Raw genomic sequence first — 19,426 nt, 5'->3', positions numbered from 1 at the left:
TCTAACGGTCTTTTTTGCTGAACTGTTAAGTTACAGGGATGTAAACACACCAACATTGGTAGTCAAGCGATGGTTGGGGACAAACACAGACACACAAACATACACACACACATATATATATATATATATATATATATATATATACGACAGGTTTCTTTCAGATTCCGTCTACCAAATCCACTCACAAGGGTTTGGTCAGCCCAAGGCTATAGTAAAAGGCACTTGCCCAAGGTGCCACGCAGTGGGACTGAAGCTGGGACTATGTGGTTGGTAAGCAAGCCACTTACCATACAGCCACTTCTGCACCTATGCTAAATTTTTAAGAAGTGTTTTCAAGATCTAAGAAACCTAGATATCTAGATTAGTTTTAGAATAATGGTTATCAGCTTGTTAATGAAGATTGATAAAACTAATATAAAGATGGAGATAATAAAAACATTTCCAATGATTTTTAATGAGAACATTCCTTAATTTATGTGATAGAAATGGAAGTATGAAGCTACAAGGCAATAAAGCTTGATTAATGTTTTAATGTTTAGAATTATGTGTTTATAAGAGTATAAATTCATCATTTAAACAAGACAATGACATATATGGCTATAGAGTTTCATAGATACAAAAGTATACATCTAATTAATTAGATATGAGTGATATGATTTCTACCTGATTAGCAATATATAATGTAATGCCTTTTAAAGGATACTTTGGTTGAACCTTGAGCTAGGAACTGGCTGACTTGACTTCAGAATGGCTTAATTTTCGTTGTTGATTAAGATACATTTCACCATTTAATTAATAATATTATACTCAAAAACTTCACAAGGTATTTGAGGAGAACACCTTGAGATAATAAGGAGTTGGTACATAAATGCTAAAAACCTTCCAAAGTAAGTTTGGTGAGAAAAATCAAGGAATGCAGATACAGCATGCTGGGTAAAAAAACAAAAAAAAAAACAAAAAAAAAACAAACTGAAAGAGCTATAGTGCAGAAGATGGTGGCTTAATGAGGGGTTCTTATACTGTACCTGGAATCGGTGATAGCCCTGTCCTTCCTTGGTGCGGCCTTCTTTGCTGACCGCCCAGTAAAAGTAACAGCTAGGGGAGATGATGGTAATAGCACTCAACAGCAACAGAATCGGGCTAGTTGTGTTTGCGAGCGTCGATAGCATCATGAAGACAGATGTCACTGCAACAACAACAAACAAGCAACATCACATGACAAAACAATACCATACGGAGACTCAAAAGGATGACACCAACAAAGACAGAAGATGAGAGATTTTGGTTAAATGGTGGGTAGATAGAAATTAGAGATACAATACTAGTCTTAAAACTTCACTATATCACAAATAAACACCAGAATTTGAGGAGGCTAGTGGTGATCTTTGATAAGAGTAAATTTTGTAATATAACATGCTAGTTTGGGAAGAAGCAACTGCATAACAGGAAACTGAAAGGCAGGTACAAAATTGTTGACTTTGTAAGGAATTTGATTTTTTTTTTCTTCTGAAGATAATTGCCAGTATTTTTATGTTTTGGTTTCTTTATAGAAATTGCTCAAAACCATTTTTTTTTTAAACAAAATTAAATCATATGCAAATTGTATTAATGTACTGGTAATTTCTACAAACAAAAAATTTAATGCTAACCTAAATTTGAATACAACATAGATGCTTTCAAAATTGAAGCATTCATAGTAGCTACTATTGTTTTTCACAAAGTCTCTAAAAACAGAAGAAATGCTGAATAGTATCATATATGAAAAGTTCACTTGTGTGTGTGTATATATATATATATATTCCTGCATAGCACAATATAAACAACATTGAAACTGTAAATTTTTTTGTTGCCTTCATTTTCAGTATTTATAAAAATTGCCAACAAGTTGGACAACACAAATAATAACAATAATGATAATAATAATAATAATACTGATGATGATAATGATAATAATAGTAATGACGATAAAAATAATAATAAAAAATTGCATTGATAAAATATTAATAAATACATCACTTGCAGTCATTTTTTGCATATAGGTGTCCTGCTGAATAAAGAGGAAGAATTAATAAAATTCTTATTTAGAAAAAAAAAAAAAACCATAACCTCAAGATTTGATTTATAATATATATATATAAAATATACAATTTACAACAAAAGAAATAAATAACGATTTCTTGCAGAGTGGTATGTGACAGCAAATTTCTAAGAGAATGATGAATGATGTCCAATCCATGACAACATGAAAAGTGGATGATGAGGTAGTTAACTGAATCATACTTAGCTAAATCACCTTTAGATTCTATGTTTACTGATTTATGTATGCAATAACTAGAAAATATGCACATGTATCCACATGTTAGCATACTGAGCAACAACTTGCAAGTAGTCATATATATATCAAGATAGATATGGCCAGCCTATGGGGTTACCCTGGATTTTATGTCCACAGAGCGCTTAGCTTTACAGTATTTCTTCAGATCCTAGGCCTATGCATCTGAAGAAATGCTCCAAAGCTAAGCACTTTATGGACATGAAACTCAGGGTATTACCATAGACTGGCCATATCTATCTTTATCTATGTACTCTACTGCTCTATAACTTAGAATAGGCTTCTTTTTCAGATTTATGATTTACTGATGATATATGTATGTGTGTATATATATATATTCCTACAGAATACCTATAATATAAAGCATCAATGAAAAAAATTTGTAAAATTTTGTGCACATCATTGTTGGTTACAAATTTCCAGCAGTACCTAAGCGTTTCACTACATTTACATTGGTGAGAGTAAAAAGGGTGTATCTAGATAACTTGGGTAAAAAAAAAAAAATACTACAGGCTAGATCTAAACAACCATATCTGTTATGTTAAAATGTCATGAGCTGCAGTTTTTGTCCAAGAAAATTCCCTTGATAGATGTATTATGTTACCCAGCAAGTAAAGTGAGATTGCAGTTGTGGCTGATACCAGTGTCGTATAATCAGCCCATTTAAAAGTACTCTTGAATTGTCGGGCAATATGCTGTGCTTGAGAAAACCTGTTGAGGCAAGTGAAATCGTAGTCATGGCCAATGACAGTGCCACCTGACTGGCACGTAGTAAACACCTTTCAGGCATGGGTCGATGCCAGTGCCACCTGACTGGCTCCCATGCTGGTGGCTTGTAAAGAGCACCCACTACATGCTTGGAGTGGTTGGCATCCAGCTGTAGAAACCATGCCAGATCAGATTGGAGCCTGGTACTACACCCTGGCTTTCCAGTCCTCGGTCAAACCATCCAACCTGTGCCGGCATGGAAAATGGATGTTTGATGATGTATATATGAAAGCATCCTACAATCATTTAAGATCACAATCTGGACTCTATATCTATATAACATTGCCCAAACTTACCTCTTTAGGGACCGGGCATAGTTTGGGTTCAATCAGTCATAGATCCTCTATATAGCTCAAATAAAACCCATTCTAGGGTACTGCTCCCATATATGGGATAGAGTTGCTGCTATGCAAACAGATAAGAGCTACGACTCTACTCTCTGGAGTGAAGATGGGAGACGTATGCAGTGATATATGTGTGGAAGATACTGGAGGGGCTGGCATCAAACTTTGGAACTGAGAGTTATACCAGACCTCAAAGTCGATGTCACTGCAATGTGCCAAAGGTCCCAGCTGTCTCATCTAAGGTGAGTAACATGTACTGCAATAGCTTGAGATTCAAGGGCCCATGGCCTTGCCAAAACATCTGAGAGATCTCCATGGAGTTGGGGTAGATTTTTTTAAGAGACAACTTGACCTCTTCCTATCCAAAATCCCAGATGAACCAATATCAAGGCAGGAAACTCAAAAGAGGGCAGTAGTATCGAACTCATACCTTCACCAAAAGCCAATCATATAGGGTTGGCCAATTAAATGGTGATTACACTGGCTGTGCTCCAGTATGACCACAGCCTTAGGGCTGAAACATATAAAAAGAAAAACTCACATCCCCAACATAAGGCCATCTAACTGTATTTCTTATTTAGGATGGCAACCTACAAGGATTGAGGGTGGAGGTGGTAGACAAAAGTTGACATCTTTATCTTTTTAGCTATCAGATTATTTTGAATTAATCATGTATTATTTCATAGTTTTGAGATTTTGATGATGTGATTGTTTATTTTTAGAATGACATTGTCGTGTAGGAGTAAGAAGCCAAATGAAACCATTTTGAACATAAAACATAGAATATTTTGGTTGGATATGGCTAGTTCAAATGCTAAAGTGTTATTCAAATTTAGATGGCTTCCATTATTTTCAAACTTGTTCAACACTGTGATGTAAAAAGAAAAAAAAGTACTTTGGTATCTCATTAATAAAGCATCTAGACTTTGCCAAAATATGTCACATTTGATGAGAACACCTGGTATTTTGTTAGGGGAACCACTAGAACTGACTGGCAAATATTCACTCACCGATACACTAAAATAACTGGCTCACAGACTACTCTTTTCTTTGCTGCTTCTGTCACTATGATTACTTTCGAACTAGTCAGCTGCATATCCTCTCCATCTATCACCCTTGCTCTGTCTCACCACTAGACAATAACCTTCTGAAATTTTCTCATCTACATGTGCCTTTACTGCATAGATTCATGCTAAGCGTTAGCTGCACTAATCTCTTGAACCATGGAGGTGGGGACTACTGCAAAGATAATGAGCCCTGTTCCTCCTCTAGTTAATTTATAAAAATACAATAACCATAGTTCCATCATTTTTATGACAAGCTTTTCAGAAGTGGAGTGGTCAGTTACAAAAAATTTTTTTTTCTTCTTTAAAAATGGAAAGAGTGCAAAATTTGATAAAATTTTATCAAGAGCTTCACTTATCAGAGTATTATACTAAATTACTAAGTATTAAATGAAAGAAAAATAATTAGAGTAGAATTCTGCTTTCACTGGCAATAGTAATAACTTTACACACACATACATGATTATATATATATATATAATGGTTATGAGAGACTGGTATGCTAAAAGACATATTTAGATCATTAGATAATTAGTGTAATAATGGAATGAGAGAATTTGATCCAATGCATTATATACTACAAAGGAGATTCTTTGAATCCATATTTTATACTACTCTTATATATAAATATATGCTTAAATTGAACATTATTACTTTCTTTTTGTTATTTTCATTTCTGCTAAGACTAATAGAAATAATGTATTGAGTAGCAATTTATAAAATTAGGAGAAAAAAAAAACACCAAAACAAAACAAAAAATATTTTTTACATATATCATTATCTATAGTCAATCAAAATTACCAGGTATGTATTCCTAATATTGAATGATAATAAAAGATATCAATATCAGAAGATAATTAATAACACACATGTACTGATGTCCAAATTTAAAACAATTTTAGAAGTTGTACATTTAAAAGTGTAAGGTATGAAAAGAACATTTGAAATAAATGGTAAAAAAACTTAAAATATTTAAAGATCAATGAAAATTAATTAGACTGGATGGAATGAAAGAGCTTTACCAAAGAATCAATGTGTATCTTATACACTTATTTTACTGCAACTAACATCGTATATTAACAGCAATATTGTTTAGTTTAATAGAATGATATGGAGTTTAAGAGTATTTTGGCTTATACATTTGTAGCTTTTATAAAGCTTGTTGATTGAAAATAAAGTATGATATTGTAAATAACTGATAGTGACAGAAATAATATTAATATCAAAAAGCAATCTTTGTAACCAACTTAATGTTGAGGTTGTGTTAGTACAGAGAATACTGCATTATTTACATTGAATGCTATGGCCAATGGTGGCCATATGTGAGGTCCTCTCAATGTAAATAACGTAGTACTTTGTGTTCTAACACAACCTCCAACTTAAGTTGGAAATTGCCTTATAACATAGTAAATTTGATGTTAAGACCAAAAAATGAATGATAGAGTGCAGATGTGTAATAGAATACAGCAAATCAAGTAAATTATATATATATATATATATAAAATGTATCTTGCTCCTGAGAAGTGACACTTAATTTACTTTAACAATCTCATTGAACTTGTTGCAGGACACACACCTATGGCATGCACATATTATGTATGAACATGATTATTACATAAGTTATAGCTAAAGCAATCTTGAAACAGCTGTTGAGATAAGATTTTGCATAATTTTTGTTTTGTTTCCTTTTTTTCTTTATTCTGTAATTTGTATTTTGTATTCCATGTAAATATATGTCTCAAACCAACCTCTATTTATCCACCTTACTACCTCCATGATAGGTCAATAAGGATTGCTCACTTTCAATGCAGAGGTGCTGGCCTTGGATGAAGTGATTGAAGTTTAGGTTCCCATCCATTAGACCACTACTGTGTTATCAATACTAAACTTATTTTGCTTTCATCTATTTACTGTAAATATGTAAACGTGTGTGTGTGTATATATATATATATATAAAGATATATGGTGCCATGTAAAAAGCACCCAGTACACTCTGTGATGTTAGGAAGGATATCCATCTATAGAAACCATGCCAGCACAGACAATGGAGCCCAAGTCCAACCCATGCCAGCATAGAAAACAGACATTAAAAGATGATGATGATGATGTATATATCAACCAAACTATGAGGTGTGGTTATACGCCACTAATCACAATGCACTTCTTTGCATTGTTGTAGCTTTCAAATGAAGCCACTCTGCTGGATAGACATGCAGAGGATTTTATTCAAGAATACAATGCACCACTGATATGAGAATCGAAATCATCCTGTAATTGTATGTGCAAAACCCTAACCAGTAGGCTATGCATCTTCACTATCTATCTATCTATCTATCTATTTATATATATGTGTGTGTTTCTGAAGAATTGTTTATGTCATGAATTAATTACTAAAATTTTTAAAATAAAACATTTTTAGTGCCAATTTGAAACCAAAATCACCAAGAGGCTCACCAACAAAACTCAAACCAGTTATGTATTTATCTTTAGCTATGTAACGAACAAACTGGCTCAAAAACTTAGAGTAATGAAATTAAAAATAACAGAAAGGCTACTTATAGTATTTAATAGGCCAAGAAGTGACAGGTGTTTTGTAGTGTAACTGATAACATGGTTATCTGACAAGTGACAGTAAGTCAGTGGACAATGTTGACACTTTCTGCCCATCATGACCAATATTACTTTATGGTAGTATAAGAGAGAGACTTAAGACATGTGATACAAAACTTTGTGTCCTTTATATATGAGTGCTTGGTTAGTTGAGACAGATGTCATGTCTTATTTGTAATGCATTCATATTCTAGCGGAGAGAGAGAGATACCATGTCTTTTACATCTAGATGTCTACCTTGCTGTTAATGGACAAAAGCATTGCTACTGACATTTCAATACCAATACTGATAAAATACCATTCCAGCCTGGTTACTATACCACCCACCATTCTAAGAAGTGAGTAGCCACGAGGCTCCTCTTCATCAAGAAACCTGTTCTCTTCTTTCATACTTTAACTTCTCATCTCCCAGCATAAAGCCATCTTCCTCACTACTGTAGCTGCATAGTCACATCACTAGTGTTGGTGCCTCAAATAAAGCTCCCTGTATACTCTGTAAAGTGGATGGCATTAGGAAAGGCATCCAACTGTAGCAAGCATGCCAAAGTAGATACTGGTGTAATACTGGTGTATAGTGTAGATCTTAGCTCTGTCAGATCGTCAAACCATCCAACCTATGCCAGCTTGGAATATGAACATTACAAAGTCTTTTACTTTTCACTTGCTTCAGTCATTTGATTATGGTCATGCAGGAGTACCTTCTTGAAGCGTCTTTTGCTTTAGTTGAACAAACTGACATTTTTTTAAGCCTTGTACTTATTCTATTGGTCTCTTTGGCTGAACTGCAAAGTTACAGGGGATGTAAACACACCAACAATGGTTGTCAAGTGGTGATGGGGGACAAACACGGACACACACACAGGATTCTTTCAGTTTCTCTTTACCAAATCCACTTACAAGGCTTTGGTCAGCCCAAGGCTATAGCAGAAGACAGTTGCCCAAGGTGCCATGCAGTGAGACTGAACCTGGAACTATGTGGTCGGGAAGCAATCTTCTTACCAAACAACCATATTTGATGATGATGATTTTATTTTTGGGGCAGGTTTACATGTTTAGAAACCAACACACACACAGAAGTAGCTGAGAGATTAATGTACCTGACTGGCTGCTTTATTGAGTCTAGTTTCACGTTTCACTGTTCTATGTTCAAATCCTTCTCCTACCTGGTTTTGTCTTTCATTATTTTGGGTTAAGTTGGTAAAACAAAAACTAATGATGACATATGACTTTGGTCTGCCATACTGTATCCCTTTCATGCTTTGTTAAAAGTGACTCTCTACCTTGTAAAAAGAAACTTGCATATATAGAAGAACCAAAGATGAAGCCTCTATATGACTCACTGAAACTGCTAAAAATAGCAGCCAAAATCATTCTTCACAGTTTAGCATTCAGATTACTCTGTCAAATATGAAGCATATTTATTCCCATTGTTTTAAATTAAATACGCATTATTGATGATGTTATTATTTCGATGATGTGATTATTTTTAGAATGACATTGTAGGGCATGTGTAAGTAGCCAGATCTGGTTGTTTAGAATATAAAACAGGTAAGAATACTTGGGTCAGAGACAGCCTGCTTATATGCTAAAAGGTTAAATCACATCTCTGCATCTCACTCATCAATTGTCTTTCCTAAAATAAACTATAAGACACATTTGATAACGTAGAACAAGATACACTATTTCAATAAAAGGTAGGATGGTCATACTTGGAGCACCTTTAATCACAGGTCAGCTCAGTTATTGTTGACCTGGGACATAACAGTTTATATATAAACTATTACAGACACAAAGTAATATTTCAAAGAAACAACCAAAAATGAAAGAAAAAGAATTCTATATTCTTTCTGAATAAATGCACAGAAGCTTACATAACTTCATGACTTCCCTAACAAACAAATGTGTAATGTTTGTAACCCTGTTCTCCATCTAAGCAGAAAAACACACACATGCTGATAAACAAAACACACACACACACATATATGTATATATACATATACATGAAATCAGATCCCTTCAGAAAACAGCTGGAGGTTCTCTTAAGGGACTTGTAGTTGCACCACTGTGAATAAGATATTTAACATGTGTGTATGTGGTTTATATATATATATATATATATATATATATATATATATATATATGCATATACACATATATAAATATGTGGGGTGAGGGTAAGGGAGAGTGAGATGTAGGTATATGCCGATACATGTGTTCTCTTCAACCTGGTTTGTTTTCTTAATACTACATACTTCTAAAATATGTTATGTATGAGAAATTAATAAACAATGTTTTTTTTTAGTTCTTTAAATACTTTGTTGTAGGTAAAAATGTTGTAATGTGCAAATTATTTCCAGTGACAAAAAAACAAAAAAACAAACACCCCCTGAAACATGCCTGTGCTGCATTCTTGCGAAATAACATATCCCATAAAAAAAACAAAGACAGTTTTCATTTGTGTGTGTGTGTGTGTGTGTGTGTGTGTATATACAATATAACCTCCCAAATACAAAGATAATTTTAGTGTGTATATATTATGTAAGCTCCCAAAATACAAAGATAATTTTGGTGTGTATCTCTGTAACAAAACCCCGAGTGAGCATAAAGAAAAATAGATATGATTGCACTGACTGTATGAAGTTTCATGTTGTTTTAAAGAGTCATGGTGCTTTGCAAACCATGCATCTGTTTGGAAGTTATATTAAATTTCATTTGCGTTATAATTTAATTTACTTTCGTAATATGGGTTGTGTGACACCATATGTGTGTGTGTACTCATATGCAGAAACAGATAGGACTAGTAACAACTACTAGTTTAACAATAGTAATAACCAGTATAATATTGGCTTCAAATTTTGGTATGATGCTAGCAAATTCAGGGAAGGGGCTAAGTCGATTACATTACCTTAATGACTAGTATAACTACACAGTGAGACAAATACCAAAACTAGATTCCTCAGATCAATCATGGGAAAACTATGACCAGTGGAACTTTTTGAATTACATGTTAAAGAAATTATCTTGAATTTTTGTAGTAGTGTGGCTCATCTAATGATGAACCATGTCTCACAAGGCTCACTTCTCAAAAAATGATAGCCATGTCTGGCTTAGATTCTATTGTGACACTTTGGTATGTAATATAGCATTAGTAGTGACTATTAGGACTCAACTTGCTCAACATAATATAATATAATTTAGCAACTCTTATGATATAAGTATAACACAAGCAATGAAAAGCCTTAAAAGGATCAAAGGTCCTTCCCAAGCCATAGGCTCATAAGGCCAGTTTCCTGGATTCTGTGGTGTATACATATTTGCCACTGAGCAGGACACCAGTCAATCACAAGATTACTCAATTTTACCAGCTGAGTGGACTGGAGCAATGTGAAATGAAGTGTTTGGCTCAAAAACACAAAGTATTGCCAAATCCAGAAATTGAAACCATGATCTTATCAACATGGGTGCAAACTGGTATAAAATAAAATAAACATAGAAAAACAGTAGCTGTGCATGACCTTTATGTTGCATAAATATCAATATCTTAATTCAGTAGAATACAAAACTTAGAAGGGAAAAGGAATGAAATTATATGGCAACCATACATTTCTTGAGAGCTTTTACTAGTTTTAACAAAAGTGATCTGGATTCAACTAGTTGTAACTTGTGAGTGCATTTACCTCTTCAAGAGCATTAGCTAATTATTTGATGAACTGTTAATACATAAATCTCTTTTCCTATTGGTCATCCATGCATGCACTTAATTCTATCTGAAGGATTAAGTATTGCATAGATTTTGGTTGTTTATATCTGGTGGTTTGAAGTCCATCTTGGATCCAAAATGTTTGGGGGTAGAGTTGTGGTCAAGGGTAATATCACAAAGTACTTCAATCCTCCTTTCAATAACTCCCTAATCCTTAGAATAAACAGAAGAGATACTAATCTCTTCTTGGATATAACATTAGCCTATTTCTGTAGTGGACAACATTGCTAGACCTAGATCTCATACCCACATTTCTACTCATGAGCTTATCTCTTTTACTAAGACAATCATTTTACAAATAACTTTCAGAATATATGTTAAATGGTAGAACTGATAAGGCTATAAATTACTAACCCATAACTTGAGAGTTCATATCTGTTTCAGGCATTTATTTTTTCATAGCTTAGTCGGGAGTGGAAGAGTAAATACCCCATGTCTTTTTATCAGGACATTCGAAATTGGTGGTAGAAGTTATCCTCAGACCTACCCTAAATCCTTGCAATAGACTGGCTTTGCTAAAGACATCCATGGGCCAGACAGGGGTGTTAACCCTTTAACATTCAGATTACTGTACTATATTGGATGTAATGTTTATTTATTCATGTTGTTATGAATTTATCATGCATTACGTCATAGGTTCTATCATAGGGTAGGTGTGAAAGGCTGTATCTGGCCAGTTTGAACATAAAACATATAGAATTCTAATTAATTAATTGAAATAAAAAGACAGTGTATTTCAACAGGAATGTAGCTACAGAAGTGCTAAACCTTATTAAATATTTATTGTACCATTTGTAAAAGGAATTAATTTAACACTTTAACATTCAGATTACATAGTCAAATGCAAAGCTTATCACACTGTTTTGAATTAATCATGTATTACCTTGTAGCTTCAAGATATTGAAGATGTGGTTATTTATTTTTAGAATAAGATTGTAGGGTAGGTGTGAAAGGCTGTAGCTGGCCAGTTTGAACATATAACATGTGGAATGTTTGGGTTGGAAAATGGCTAGTTTAAATGCTAAATGGTTAAAGCAAATAATGGACAAAGTCTATAACCCAAAGGTTTCTTAATTCCATGATTCAGGCCCACAATTTCAGAAGAATATGATATCATATATTATGGGAATGTTACCTGTAACAGACTGGTATTCTATCAGAAGGGATGGTAGACTCATTCTCACTTGCTTAATTGCTGCTCTATCTATTTATCTTTGGTAAAACCATGTCAAATTAAGGTGTTCTGCCTAACTTTCAGGCAACAAATTTGAACTGATGATCCTTGAGCTCATAGCCATATATCTTCTCAACCATTTCACTTTTGCATGTGAATGCATGTACATACATATATATTATACAATATGACTATATCATCATCATCATCATCATCGTCGTTGTTTAACGTCCGCTTTCCATGCTAGCATGGGTTGGACGATTTGACTGAGGACTGGTGAAATCAGATGGCTACACCAGGCTCCAATCTGATTTGGCAGAGTTTCTGCAGCTGGATGCCCTTCCTAATATATGTATATATATTTATGTGTGTGAGAACATACAGACAAATATGCGTACATTCATGTGTAAATTAATGGTTGAGATTCTTATGTTTATCATTATAACTATATAAAAAAATAAATAATGATAATAAATAAATTAAAAGAATAAAAAAACTCACTGATTCAACCCACATGTCTATCAGAGAGAACATGTAGCTAATTATCCTACATTATCTATGTTCCCATTCCCATAAAATTATATATGTCTATCTGCATTGACCCTTTCGTCACTGTATTTATTTTGAGATGCTCGGTGTTTCTTTCAATTACTTTAAATATAACAAAGAGCTTAGTAAAATAACTTAGTTATCATTCAGCTAGTGTTAGGAACATAAATTGTGACAAAGGTTTGGTGGAAGATTTTAATTCAAAACTTACGAAAACAAGACATTTGTACTCAGAGCCAGAGCTGGTTTCAAATGGGTTGGTAATGAAAGGGTTAACTGAACAACCCTTGCTTGATATTTTAATTAGGTCCTGCACATAGAATACATTAACTAATTTGTCTTTTAACTTTTATTTGTCTCAGTCTTTGAACTGCAGCCATGCTGGAGTTACCACTTTGAAGGGTTTAGTCAAATGAATCATTGACTGCAGTACTTATTTTATGAGTCTGGTACTCACTTTCAGTTTCTTGCCAAACTGTCGAGTTATGGGGACATAAACAAACCAACACCGGTTGTCATGTGGTGAAGAGACATACACAAACACAAGGACATATATAAACAAATATGTCAGGTTTCCACAAAGTTTCCATCAGCTAAATTCACTTGCAAGGCATTGGTTGACCTGGGACTATAGTAGAAGACACTTGTCCAAGGTGCCATGCAGTGAGACTGAACCTGAAACCACATGGTTGCTAAGTGAACTGCTTAACCACACAATCATGTTTGCACCTAAAATGACTAACATAGCAGGATATTTTATTTTGAATGAATACTTTGGTGAAAATAAAAGGAGAAAATATGAATATATTATAAAATAATGGAGAAGATTTTTAATACAATGCAGGTATAAGGACAGCAATTCTACATGGTAGTGAGACATGGATCCTGAATGCAGAGGACATGCAAAGGTTAGAAAGGAATGAGGATAGTATGCTCTGCTGGATGTGTAATATAAGTGTATATGTTGGACATAGTTCTAGTGTATTGAGAGAGAAAACTGCACTAGTTTGGTTATGTGATGTGGATGTTGACAGCTCCATAAAGAAGTGTCAATCTCTGAAAATAGATGGAACATATGGAAGAGGAAGACATGGGATGAAGTACTGAAGGATGACCTCAGGATGCCAAAGGACTGAGATACCTGATGCCTTGCCGTACTCAAGAAGACCCATACCCCACAGCAGAAGTGTTAAGGCTGCTCTCCTTGGTAAAGAAGATTGGTCGGCAAGAGTTCTGTGCTGGTACCATGTAAAAAGCACTCATGCTGGCATCATGTAAGAGCGCTTGTTCGGTGCCACATAAAAGCACCCAGCACACACTGCAAAGTGGTTGGCATTAGGAAGGGCATCCAGCTGTAGAAACAGCCAAATCAGTCTGGAGTCTGGTGCAGCTCCCCAGCTTTTGTCAAACCATCCAAATCATGCCAGCATGGAAAATGGATACTAAATGATGATGATTAAGTGATACAGGTGTAAGTGGGTAAGTGTCTTCCACTATAGCCCCAGACTGACCAATGACTTGTGAGTAGACAGAACCTGTGCGGATTTGGTAGACAAAAACTTAAAGAAGCCTGTTGTATAAATGTATATATATGTGATGATGATATGTGTGAGTCTTTGTGTTTGACCCCACTACCACTAAAAACTGAAGATAGTCTGTTTACATCCCTATAACTCAGCATGAGACCAATATAATAAGTACCAAGCTAAAAAAAACAAACAAGCATTGGAGTCAATTTATTTGACTAAAATCCTTTAAGGAAGTGCCCTAGCATGGCCACAGTCCTAAAACTGAAACAAGTAAAGTAACAAAAGAATAAAAGAATACTCAGTCAACACTAATATGAGATGGGGAAACCACCCACATTATTATAAAACTGCAGACAAAACTTGAACCCTGTACCAATACTTTCCCAGACTCTGATTGTATGTATAAGAATGTAATTGGTTACATGTTTTTATGCATTGATAAGACAATACTTGGTAAATTTCTATTTAATTTGTGTGCATGCTTGTGTATCTGTGTTTGCAAGTGCTTGCATTATGGTGATGCTTCAATGAATAAACAAATAGAATTCATTCAAGCATGGTTGTTCCTACATCTTATAGTTTAATACGAATACAACAGCAACAGTAGATTTATTTATTGCAGGATAGGATTTGAAGCAAAGAATTTATAGGCTTAAAAATTTGGTTTTGTTACAGCACATGAATGAGATGAGCTATTTTTATTTTGTATTAATCCAAGAAATCTATTTCTACCTCTTGATATCATATTATCTATACCTGTACTCTAGCAACACTAAATTGACTAAATTCTTCCCTATAAGTTAAGATGGATCCCCAGTCACTAGGTTGGTATTGTTAGTATTACTAGGCTTTTCCATGCAAGTTATCATCATGCTAGTGTATCATTAGCACCATCAAGATATCCATTCATTACCTTCAGAAATGGATCTTAAACCTTACAAAACCAACATCTAATGTGTGTGTGTGTGTGTGTGTATATATATATATATATATATATATATATATATATATATATATATAAAGAGAGATAGTGGGGTAGGAATGGTGTGTTTATCTACATCCTTTCAGAAACAGCTGTCAAGTTGAGAAATTATGTATTACAATTCTGTATATTTTACACTATGTAAATATATTTCGTTGCTATTATATTTAAACTGTCATATGTCCAAATGCATTGTTTTTTTCAATATTTATTTTTGAGAGTGGTGAGCTGGCAGAATCATTAGCATACCAGGTGAAATGCTTAGTGGTATTTCGTCTGCTGTTATGTTCTGAGTTCAAATTCTGCCAAGGTTGACTTTGCTTTCATCCTTTTGGGGTCGATTAAATAAGTAACAGTTATGTACTGGGGTTGATGTAATCGACTTAATCCCTTTGTCTGTTCTTCTTTGTCTCCTCTACGTTTAGCCCCCTGTAGGCAATAAAGAAATAAATGTATTTTTGCTAAGGTGGTGAGCTGGCAGAAACGTTAAAACACCAGGCGGAATGCATAGCAGTATTTTGTCTGTTTTTATGTTCTGCGTTCAAATTTCGCCAAGGTTGACTTTGCCTTTCATCCTTTCAGGATCAATAAATTAAGTACCAGTTGCATACTGGGGTCAATCTAATTGAATGGGACCCCCTTCCCCAAAATTTCAGGCCTTGTGCCTAGAGTAGAAAAGAATATTTATTTTTGTTTGCAATAGCCAGTTCTTTTGGTCAAACTATCGTATATTCAGCTGCTTCAGATGTCAAGATATGAAAAATTGTCAAAGTGTAGCACAATGGCTTTTCTGAAAAAGCAATGTTTTGAACTTACAACACTTTTGTGTTTATCTTTCTGAATGAATGGATGAAAGCACGAATGTATGCAAGCACGTATGTCGTTATTCAGTTTTATTTCAAGATTTCTTGCTGGTTTCTAATCAAGATTCTAGGCTGGTCTATTGGAATTTTAACATCAACAGGACATTTTTGTATGTATGTATATGTGTAAATTTGTATATTTTGTTTTATGTATGTATCCTCATGCATATAGTTGTATGTCTATACGTGGTCATATCTACTCAAATGATAAACTTCTGGAAAGTTCTACAGATTGTATGTATGTATATATAAGCCTAATTGTGCTTATCTGCATCACTATCACCATATCAGATCATCTTGGATTCCTCTTATAGCCACTCTTGACACTGTGGACCCAGATCTGGATGAAGAATTCAGTTCAAATTCATTTGAGCACTACTATAAGTTTTCTATACTGAGCATTTATTTCTGGCTCTCACCTATTGTCTGTGTGTGTGTATATATATCTATCTATCTATCTATCTGTCCATATATATATAAATATATGTGCCACTGAACCTCCCCAGACACCATTATCTGGCGATGTATAAGGACATCTGATAGTCTGGGCAGTAGAGAAATAGAGTAGCTATATAGTGTTTGATTTCAGCCCCCTGAAATTGTCTCCAAATTATGAAATATAGTAATGAATTGGTTAGTAGTTTTCCTTATACTGTAAGATGAAGGAATCTATGAAAGCATACTAGATTTCATAATTTGGAGACAATTTCAGGAGGCTGAAATCAAACACTATATAGCTACTCTATTTCTCTACTGCCCAGACTATCAGATGTCCTTATACATCGCCAGTTACAACTTTTTGTCATTCTTTCTTAGATTACCTATGAAGAAAACCAAACAATACCAATGTATGTGATTCACACACACACTATCCTATATGCTTTGCAAGAATGAAGGACATACACACACACACATATAATGCACAAAACTCTCAACTATTGAGTCACTTTTGCCAATTAAATTATATATATATATATATATATATATATATATATAGGTCTCAGACCATCGATCCAGTTCTTTACCAGGTGAGTCAAGTGTATGGTGTTGATGAGCTGAAAGACAGCGAATATCAATATCAACCATTCGAGGTGAGTTGTTTTGCCTGGTCTGAAAGATTCAGTGTCGTTTAACATTTGGGTCATTTCCCAGGATGGCATCCTGCAGCAAATAAGTGTTTAAACAAAACACGTACACTATATATGTGACATTGATAATGTTGACATTACTAGCGCTGCTTTTAATTAAAAATTTTATATATATATATACATAAACAAATACACACACGTGTAAATGCATTATATATATATACATATACACACAAACATATATTCATAAATATTTACACATACACACATATCCATTCAGTTATCTTCACCCACTGTTTCTGGGAGGATTATGGGGTAGCGTCCTCAGGCAACTCTCCTATAAGGTTATATCAGACGCTATCATATATATATGTCTATATATATATATATATATATATATATATATACACACACACAGTCGCTCAAATGTACATGCATGAATATATATGCACACACACATATATAAAAACATACGCACTATTTTCACTTTCCCCTTCCTTTCCTTATTCTTCACTATTACATGCCTATCCCCTCTCACTACTCCCAATCTATTTGTTACCATCAGAAAACATCACTCACGAACGAAGGGTAGACACTACCTGAAACATTAGACTTCTCTCTTCCTCATGGGAAACTAATTTACTTCATTTTTGAACTGTTTACATTAACTGCTGACACCGACCACCAATAGGTTCCTTAGATCCTACTGTTTACTAATAGCTACCCCTTTATTAAGTAGAAGTAAACTAGCTTGAAGAAGCTAAACTTACAGAAGACATAGTAATTAGTTACATATATGCATATATAGTAACTAATTTTTCATCTTTACTGCTCTTAGTTTTGACGGAATAAAACCATAGAACATAGGAAATCTGCCATACTATGAGGACAATAAGTGACAAAAATGAGTTAATCATATACTTTTCATAAGGTTTTAATTGACATGACTTTAGAACAGGGAATTTGTGTCAACCAAATCACCAAAGATTTCACCTAGTTATTTGATACAAATTCCCATATTTCAATTACAACTTTCCATCATGTCACTTTAATTTATGTTCCAAACATGAGCATAATAATGACAAAGTTATTCTTTTTGAAATTAATTGAAACAAAGGCAGAATATTTCAACAGAAATATAGTAATGAATTGGTTAGTAGTTTTCCTTATACTGTAAGATGAAGGAATCTATGAAAGCATACTAGATTTCATAATTTGGAGACAATTTCAGGGGGCTGAAATCAAACACTATATAGCTACTCTATTTCTCTACTGCCCAGACTATCAGATGTCCTTATACATCGCCAGTTACAACTTTTTGTCATTCTTTCTTTGATTGCACCTTCTCTTTCATTTAGACCAAACGTTTTGACCAAGTCATCTTTCCTTCTTTCCATTTACTCATTGTCTTGGAGGCCTTCTATTAAGTTTTTTCCAATCTGTTGGACATTACTTCATAATTATGCAAATCAAAGACTATAAAGAATGACAGCGGAGAAACAGCCGTAAATAAATAAATATCTAAAAATATAAAATCAGTAAATAAGACCTGCTTGAATCCAGGCTTTTAACTAAGTGCAGTTGGCTAGTGCATGGTTCATAGTGAGCTATCATACAGAGCTGAAGAAGTGGCAGGTTCTGTGGGGATTCAAATTAATGTGTAGTGAACGCCTGAACTTTTGATAATCCAAGTAACTAAATCCACATACATCTGTGTAATAGTTGTCAGGTGTGGGGAAAGGGCAGGACAGGACCGCAAAGGGATATCCTCAGACAACTAGAAAAGGAGAAAAAAAAAAGTATGTTGTAACAACACTTCCTCTAAATTCCTGAGTTTGTTCAAATCAATCCAATATGTGGAAAATTGTTATGAGAGAGGATAAGAAAATACTAGTTTTCGCTGAACTAAAAGGTTAAACATTTAGATGAGAGAAAAAGCCAATTGCATTAATTCACTGCGCGTGTACTGATATTTATCTTGTTAACCATGATGGAAGACAAAGTTGTTCCCATTGGAATTCACACATAATTTCCTTTTTATTCTTTTACTTGTTTCAGTCATTTGACTGTGGCCAGGCTGGAGTACTGCCTTAAAGGGTTTTAGTCAAAGAAACCGAACCCAGGACTTATTCTTTGTAAGCATAATACTTATTCTATTGAACTTTTTTGCTGAACTGCTAAGTTACAGGGACATAAACACACCAACATCGGTTGTCAAGCAATGGCAGGGGTATGAACACACACAAATACATATATACAACGGGTTTCTTTCAGTTTCCGTCTACCAAATCCACTGACAAGGCATTGGTTGGCCCAAGGTGTCACACAGTAAGACTGATCTCTGAACCATGTGATTAGGAAGT

General features: G+C 34.2%; 1 protein-coding gene across 19 annotated transcripts in view; it reads right to left on the bottom strand.

The window, feature by feature from the left end:
- LOC106867691 (tumor protein p53-inducible protein 11) overlaps positions 1–19,426 on the bottom strand; it is a 546,722-nt gene that overhangs the window by 54,203 nt on the left and 473,093 nt on the right. For 9 of the 19 annotated variants that reach the window (XR_016242640.1, XR_016242642.1, XR_016242645.1 and 6 more), the window contains exon 6: positions 1,026–1,186. The exons of the other annotated variants lie outside the window; for them this stretch is intronic. Coding sequence is in view for 1 of the 9 variants with exons in the window: in XM_089355384.1 (XP_089211510.1) it covers positions 1,026–1,186 (161 nt within the window). In the remaining 8 variants the exon portion in view is untranslated. The remainder of the gene's footprint in view (positions 1–1,025; positions 1,187–19,426) is intronic. 19 annotated transcript variants of the gene reach the window in all.

This window comes from Octopus bimaculoides, chromosome 7, assembly GCF_046866305.1.
Source record: "Octopus bimaculoides isolate indiv1 chromosome 7, ASM4686630v1, whole genome shotgun sequence".
Taxonomy (NCBI): Eukaryota; Metazoa; Mollusca; class Cephalopoda; order Octopoda; family Octopodidae; genus Octopus; species Octopus bimaculoides.
The sequence above is the reverse complement of the archived record's forward strand: the minus strand, read 5'-3'. Positions and strand labels throughout refer to the sequence as shown.